This window comes from Chelonus insularis, unplaced genomic scaffold (genome assembly GCF_013357705.1).
Source record: "Chelonus insularis isolate UGA/USDA-ARS -01 unplaced genomic scaffold, ASM1335770v1 scaffold_277_pilon, whole genome shotgun sequence".
NCBI classification, from domain to species: Eukaryota; Metazoa; Arthropoda; class Insecta; order Hymenoptera; family Braconidae; genus Chelonus; species Chelonus insularis.
In genome coordinates this window covers 914,468-922,200 of record NW_023276791.1, presented here as the reverse complement: position 1 = coordinate 922,200, position 7,733 = coordinate 914,468, and the positions used below count along the sequence as shown (strand labels likewise).

Genomic DNA, 7,733 nt, shown 5'->3' with positions numbered 1-7,733 from the left:
TAATCATACATTGAAACTTTGTTTTTTTTTAAAGAGAAAAACAAAAATAAATCAATAAACCTTATTATTATACATAAATACGTATATCATTGTTAATTAAGAGGTGTAATGTATTGAAACAAAAATATTTTCTAACAAAATAGACTTAAACTATACATATATACATTAACATATATAACTGAGATGTAAATTTACTGTAATTCTCAGGAAGATGAAGAACAATTCCATCCATACGTATGTATACATATATAAAGATTTGATTTGTTAACGATAGAAATAATTTAGTTTTTTTCTTTTAGCATTATAATTTTTAGTAATGCCAATTATTTACTTATTACGTTAATTGATTCAGAGTAACACACAAAAATAATATATTTTTTATATTTTTCTATCTTTTTTCACTAACATTAACATTATAGATTAACTATTTGTTTCATCAAATTCAAAATAATTTAAAGATTTATTAAATAATAATAATTCTTGTAATTGTTGATTTAATAGATTCAAATAAATATTAATTTACCAATTTTGTTTATAAGATAAATCTTTGGCTTCCTTTTTTATTCGTGTTCATTTAATTCATTTTGTTTAATAATAAGAAGATAGAGAGAAAATCGTTAATAATGTAAGTTGAAAATCATACTGAAAGGTATTAATCAGTATTATTAATTGTTAACAATAATTGTATATTTTTTCAGCCTAGCATACTATTAAATAATATTTAAAAAATATTTGATTGAATTATTAAAAATAACGAGGTACTAAAGCAATAAAATAAATTTAATTTTCTGTAATCAAAAAATTATGGAATGATTGCACTTTAGTAATCGATCATACAATATTGCAAATTGTTGGTCGATATACAGTAATAATAATTACAAAATAAAATTGGCCTAAAGATTCCAAAATTTTCAATAAATTGAAAATTCAATTGATTTAAAAAATTATTCGTTTTTTGTTTTACCTTAAGTTGAATTGAATACTCCTCTGTGTACTAAAGCATCGCGTAATGACACGAAGAATTGAACTTGCTGTTCAGGTTTTAGATTTAAAACTTGTTGCAGTAATTTTTGAGGTGAAGATGTATGAATAAATGATGAAATATAAACATTAACAAACGTAGCCATCAGGTACTGACAATCGAATCGATCCATTATTCCTCCATGACCAGGAATTACATCTCCAAAATCCTAAAAATAATTATTTTTCATTAATAATTCATAAGAACTTGACATAAAATTATAGAAACTAATAAATTACTTTAATTTTGAAAGCTCGTTTAAATCCACTGGCAAAGAATCCTCCAAATGGTCCGATTACTGAACTGAATACTGACATTGACAATGAATGGAGTAAGAATGGATACATGGTTACACTTGGCTTGATATTTAGCTAAAAAAGTTAATCAAATTTATTATAATTGTCTTATTTTTTATAAATGTTAATAATTAAATAAAAATAACATACCACACGAGTTATAGCTTGCAAGCTAATTGGAAGGGTATATTCTTGTGGTCTAAAGAGACTGGATGGTTCACAGTTCATCGTCATTCGTCCTAGAGCTTCACTATACTCAATTGGACAGACGAAATAACGATATTGGCACATAACATAAGACATCTGAAAAAATTATAAATAATTTTACATGATTTTACAAAAAAAAGTACATTTAAATGTTTTTAAACATAACGTAAATATTATTACCAATAATCCGAATATAACTGTCGATATTCCACCACCAATAAATCCTTCCCATGTTTTCTTGGGTGATAACTTAATCAAAGGCGTTCGTCCAAAGAAAAAGCCAAAAACATAAGCCATGACGTCATTAATAACAATCATACTAACTGGAACAATGAACCTACAAACATAATAAAACAATTATTTTATTTAGATGACAATTAAAATGGCAGTAGAATTGAATTTCTGATAATTAAATAATAATTACCATATCAACCCTTCAAATATATTTTGTATAATCAAATAACTCTGTGTGACAACAATTAACAGAGCTACGTGTGTCCATGCAAACAATGAAAATTGTTTCATATAATATTTTTTCACTAAAGACAGGACAAACCAAACAAAGCCTACAATGTATAGGCAGAATGATATAAACCGATGATAAGTAACTAAAATCCTTAAATAATCCTGAAAATAGAAGGAATATCATTTGATATAATAAATTTATATTGAAAAAGATATTTTCAATGATTGGTTAAGTTGTCAAGTGTTACAGAAGCCATATACAATAGTATTATAAAGTTTTCATATTGATTTTATGTCTAGAAACTCAAATCTACTAAATAGACTATATACTTGATTGTAAATGCAATTGTCTTCTCTGATAATGTCATGTTATTTTATTTAATTTAATTTAAATATATATTGTTTCGTAATATTAATAAAGTATTAAAGTATTAAAAAACTTACGGTTCGATTGATGACTACTGCAAAGTAATCCATCAAATTTTCACCATAAAAAAAGTAATTGGATGTAATCAAGAAGTACCATGATAGAGATCTGAACCATGGTAAACCATGAATTCTATATACCGCATAACCAATATTAATAATTTCTGCAAAACATTTTACTTGAACAACTAAAGTCTGAAAATAAACCAATTTATTTTTAATCCATGAATTGTTTATTTTTACTAAACATAAATGATTTAAAAATACTAACTGTGACCATCAGAGCTAGAGGACCGCCATAAATAATCAAACAGAAACCGGCGATCATGAGCCATGTGAAAATACCACGGATAACCCAGTTTTTCCAGCTAAAAAATTATATTTTTAATTAAAACATTTAAGTAACATTCGATTATAAATTTTAAATGTTTCATCAATAATACCGATCAGGTAAGCCAGAAACTACGGATGAAAGAATACCCGGGGTATGATCTGTTCCTTGTGGTAGAGTTTTAGCTAATTCATCAACATCAAGCTTAGCATCATCTTCTGATTCAATATCTTCTTTCTGAAAATTAATATTTTCAACATGTCATTCATTGGTATTGAACCCCATTGAATGTTTATTATTAATGCATATTCATAGAATACAAAAAAAAAACAATTCTATCCAGTGATTGAAGTTATTTTAAGGAAATATGCTTAAATTTGTTAAAAATAAATGATTTTAATAAGTCCAACTATTATCAAAATGTAAGATTAAGTAATAAAAAACTATCAATGTCTCTAGTAAACAAAGAAACGTCAATATCCTTGCCTGATCATCACGAAAATCTCTGGTGATGTCTGATGACTCCCCTACCGTTCTTTGCCGAAGTTCAGACATTTTTTTCTATGATTATATGATGAATACAGTATTTCGTAAATATCAATAATGACCTTCTCAATTTCACTATCACTGTGGTCACTGATTTATTTTATTTTTACTGAAAAAAAAATGATTATTTACATTTTTAAATAATTAATCCAGCAAAGCGGACGTGATGGACAGTTATGAAAATCGCGCAAGTCCAGAATACGTACAGTATATATAGTTAATACGCCACAACACACAGACAAACACAAACAAATACATAAATAACGATGCTCATATACATGTATACTACACTGTCATGGAATCGACTGTATTCGGAAATAATCGGAATAATTCGAAAAATCAATTTTACTATCAGAAACATTGAAAAAAATGTTTTTGTATGTATTTAGAAATAATTTTATAAATAATTATTTAACTATGTTAGATAAATGGATAATTTACGAAAAAATCTTAAAAGTATTTATCAAATGAACATATTTGGAGTTCCAATGCTATCAGGGTATCTACAGGTTAAAAACCCCGTAAACAATATTTAATTTCTCACGAATATTGAATGTAATTGAATTAATTAATATTAATTTTATGCAGCATAGATATTTCATAATAATAATAACAATATAGTTACTTTATTTTCCATACAAGTAGTTCATTAGAATGTGAGGTTAAATACTGTGCACTTTCAGTAAAGAATTATTATCGTTAATTATTGACCCAACGAAATAAATAGTTCTATATGCAAAATTATTGTTAATAGTTACTAATTATTTATTTAACCTTTCTTATATTTTTTTTTTTTTTTTTTTTTTTTTTTACAAAATAAAAGTGTCAAGTGGCAGTACAAAGTGTGCATAAATATTTTTATAAGCGTAAACAAAATGTGTTAATAATGGAATTACTTGTAATACACCTATTATTTCGCTAGTTTTCATGGAAAATTAGCTTAATTAACATTAGTTATTATAAAATAATTAAATTATAATTACCTATGATAATTTATGACTATTAAAAGTTTCAAATGAAAAAAAGAATATATCATAGTATGTTTAACTATTTATAGCAAGATAAATATAACAAAAATTCTTTATGTATTTTAATTTAATATACATACATATGTATTTATATAAAATATGTATGTATATATAAGTATAAATATATTTTCTAAAATTGATACAATTGTTGAAATGCAAAGGTTCATTTAAATATGGTAAAGTTTATTGAGTAACATCACAGATATATTAATTATGTACACAATCGCTTGAAGAGAAAATTAATAATTCACTTGGAACTTGTTAATCTCTCATAGTCAATACAATCACTCAAGTACTAAGTATCAAGTAATGTTCCAAAAGATTGGATGCGAGACACAAATCTTGAGTTGTATCCTTGGAAGCAAGTTTTTTTTGTTCTGCACCGCTTTAATATACAATTAACGACAATTTTTTATTACACTCTTTCTTTCTTCATACACGCTTATTAAATTATCAGTTTTTTATATGTATATATACGGATATATATATATGTACGTGATGTATTCTTTTGACGTAGTCAATTAATTTAAGTCACAAATTTTTAGTGACTACAGATTATCCTCAGACGAAGATAGCTTATCGAATACATAAAGTTTGAGTTGAGCATCATGTCGTTGGGCGGGCGATGCCGCTTCAGATGGTTTGACTGCTTCTGAAGCACATGAAGGATCTAATGTTCTTGGTAAAAGACTACGATTCAACTCAGGCAATGAGGCAGTGGGATCTTTGAGTGGTAACGTTACTTCTCTAAGTGAATCTGTGGGTGATGGAGGAAGTACCACCTTTTCCGGAGCATTTTGAATAAATATTACTCTATAATTCAAAGTAATTGTAATTAAAATTAATTGTATATTTTTTTAAGTATTATTTACTGATGCAAATAGTCATAAATTAGTAAATCATAATCACCTGTTGAATGCACGCCATCTTCTACATAATTCGATATAGGCTTTGCATTGAATGTACATGAAAACAAGACCACCAGAAGAACCAATAACAACAACAATTAATTTTGTCCAAAATGGCCAATCTACAAATCCTTTTCGTGCTTCTTCAACTGACCGTTCTACCAGAACATACAGAGACCAAGCAACGCAGAGAGCCGCTACTGCATGAAACGCTACGGTACACCATAATTTCCGTATTTCTGGTGCTGACATTTCAAGCTTTTCCCACTTTTAAATAAATCAATAGTCGTAGATTAGTATAAATATTTGATGATAAGTCAATTTTAGAAGAATTATAATAGTAATAATAACAATCAATAACCTCGGAAAATGGTTTCGTTTTAGCGTGCATAATGAATGTGAATTTACATAGTTCACAGGCACGTGTGTCTGATGCTTTTATCCATTGTTGTAGACAGGCCTGATGAACATAACGTAGACTACCACTGCAATAACATGGTGCTAGTAAAGGTGCTCCAATATCACCTTCGCAATGACATATTCTGCAATGTCAACATTTTATGTATAATTTGTTCTTCTGAATCATCTTTGTTTTCATCTAAGTTTTGATACTCACCGACAAATGTCATGATTACTGGATGATAAAGTACTCACTGAGGAATGACAATGATTTGGTATTACCGTAACAACTGTAGCGTATGTTGGTTCCTAAAAAAATAATTATTATTCATTAATTAATATACAATAACAAAGAATTGCATTCAAATAAATTCATATTTTTTAATAAAATTATTTGTTTATAATGATAGGGATAATTATTTTGATAATAATGAATCAATTCTGAAGAATTATTGATACTTTCAAAGAACACAGTGTTTTATAATAATTTATTAATATTAACATATCTAGTGACCTTTATACTTTATAAGAAAATAACTTCCTTTCTTTACTTTTTTTTTGCAATGATTATTATATTTGTGTATGTTATCGACATAAAAAAATTAAGCAACATTAAAAAATATTAATAATAGATGATAAAGATGTAAATGATGATGAAGCAAGTATATCTATATAAAGCTATTTTAGAATAACTTGGCTTGAGCCAATGTAGATCACTTGAAATTTTATTTTGGGATCATATGCATATCGTTTGTTATTCACTTACTGCTTGTTTTTACTTTATTATATCTATCAAAAAACGTTATTGAAAAAAAAAAGACAATAAATAGATATACAGTTGAATAGTAAACTTACTCTCGATGACCATTCCGGCAATGATTCATCTCCTGTTGGACTGGCATTATTGGAAGGATCAAGGGATTGGGGTGATTGCCAATCAGGGGGATTAACATTAATCTGATGAACAGGCATTACTTTTAAATCATACACATACATCTGAATAATCACTATTCACTGACTCGTTTAGAGCTCATGTTCATTACGGTCTTATCGCTTCTTGTCATTGATGTCATATTTAGACACACATACGCATCTAATTAAATTTATCCATCATTAAATGAAATATTCTATTGATTACAAACAACTCTTATTTCAATAATAAACTTTTGTTGTTCTCCCTTTGCTGGTTAACCTTTTAAATCTGGAAATAAAAAATGATAAAAGCTATTATTAAGAAAAGAAAAAAAATAAAAAAAAATAGCGAGATGTTTATTTATTTTTACTGTCTAAAATAAAAGAATTCTTGGAAAAAATATGTTAACATAGTTTATTCATTGCTACATAAAAAATTAAAGTGATATTTTATTTTTATTAAAATGATATTGAAATCCATTTAAAAAGAAGAGCATTAAACTTACAAGATTATGAATAATATGACTCTTTAAATCTTCTGCTGCTACGGCTTGAAGGTAGCAATCACTGTGAATGATTATCACGAATAAATATGTGTAATTAATACCCTTGATAATGAATTTTTAGATACAATAGACTCTATAATTCACATACAATATATTATTTGATTATATTTGGCACAATAATCATTAAAAAAACAAATATTTATGTATAAAAGGTTTCTGCCGTTTGGTAGTATCACTGACATAAGCAATTTCTTTGTGCTATTGTTTTTTTCGTTCTCATATTAATTTTTCTAGATATACATATATATACAACAAACTCTCTCACTACCGATATGTTATATTAAATAATTATATTCATAATTATCCATTCATCATATTTAAGAGTAAATAATTGTAATTTATTCGCGAATTAAAATAGAGTAATAAAAAAATTTTAACATGAAGCAATGTAACAGCAAATACATAAATGTATTGCAGTGTATTGTGTAGAAGTGTATTGATGTATATGGTATATACACTTTTTCACATATGAACAAGCTGTCACCATTGTTGTCTAGTGCGTTCTTTTTATGTATCATCTGATACTATATCAATATGTGTACATATATATTTATCAATGTACAGATTATGTTAAAAATCTATATTTTATGTTGAATTATGTGAATTTTGTTTTTATAAAAATAGATGG

At 26.5% G+C, this 7,733-nt stretch overlaps 2 protein-coding genes across 2 annotated transcripts; both read right to left on the bottom strand.

Moving 5' to 3' along the window:
• Positions 1-532: 532 nt before the first annotated feature.
• On the bottom strand, positions 533-3,485 carry Cds (CDP-diacylglycerol synthase). The gene is made up of 9 exons (XM_035093596.1): positions 3,233-3,485; positions 2,859-2,983; positions 2,687-2,783; positions 2,434-2,610; positions 1,949-2,151; positions 1,705-1,861; positions 1,468-1,620; positions 1,261-1,392; positions 533-1,190 (listed from the first exon to the last, which is right to left on the bottom strand). The coding sequence occupies exons 1-9, from the start codon at positions 3,299-3,301 to the stop codon at positions 966-968; spliced, it is 1,338 nt and encodes a 445-aa protein (XP_034949487.1). The 5' UTR covers positions 3,302-3,485; the 3' UTR covers positions 533-965.
• A 997-nt stretch (positions 3,486-4,482) lies between these two features.
• On the bottom strand, positions 4,483-7,606 carry LOC118073347 (E3 ubiquitin-protein ligase MARCHF8). Its single transcript, XM_035093802.1, has 6 exons — positions 7,046-7,606; positions 6,483-6,828; positions 5,845-5,936; positions 5,590-5,770; positions 5,230-5,495; positions 4,483-5,133 (listed from the first exon to the last, which is right to left on the bottom strand). Exons 2-6 carry the CDS (start codon positions 6,621-6,623, stop codon positions 4,869-4,871), a joined length of 945 nt encoding a protein of 314 aa, XP_034949693.1. The 5' UTR covers positions 6,624-6,828; positions 7,046-7,606; the 3' UTR covers positions 4,483-4,868.
• Positions 7,607-7,733: the final 127 nt, after the last annotated feature.

Bases quoted from the DNA above. Each gene is read 5' to 3' on its own strand.
- LOC118073347 (XM_035093802.1), bottom strand. From the start codon at position 6,623: ATGTATGTGTATGATTTAAAAGTAATGCCTGTTCATCAGATTAATGTT. The intron at 5,771-5,844 runs GTGAGTATCAAA...TTGACATTGCAG, and splicing joins AGTAATCATGACATTTGTCG to AATATGTCATTGCGAAGGTG. The intron at 5,496-5,589 runs GTTATTGATTGT...TTTATTTAAAAG, and splicing joins AAACGAAACCATTTTCCGAG to TGGGAAAAGCTTGAAATGTC.
- Cds (XM_035093596.1), bottom strand. From the start codon at position 3,301: ATGTCTGAACTTCGGCAAAGAACGGTAGGGGAGTCATCAGACATCACC. The intron at 2,984-3,232 runs GCAAGGATATTG...ATTAATTTTCAG, and splicing joins GAGATTTTCGTGATGATCAG to AAAGAAGATATTGAATCAGA. The intron at 2,784-2,858 runs GTATTATTGATG...ATAATTTTTTAG, and splicing joins GTTTCTGGCTTACCTGATCG to CTGGAAAAACTGGGTTATCC.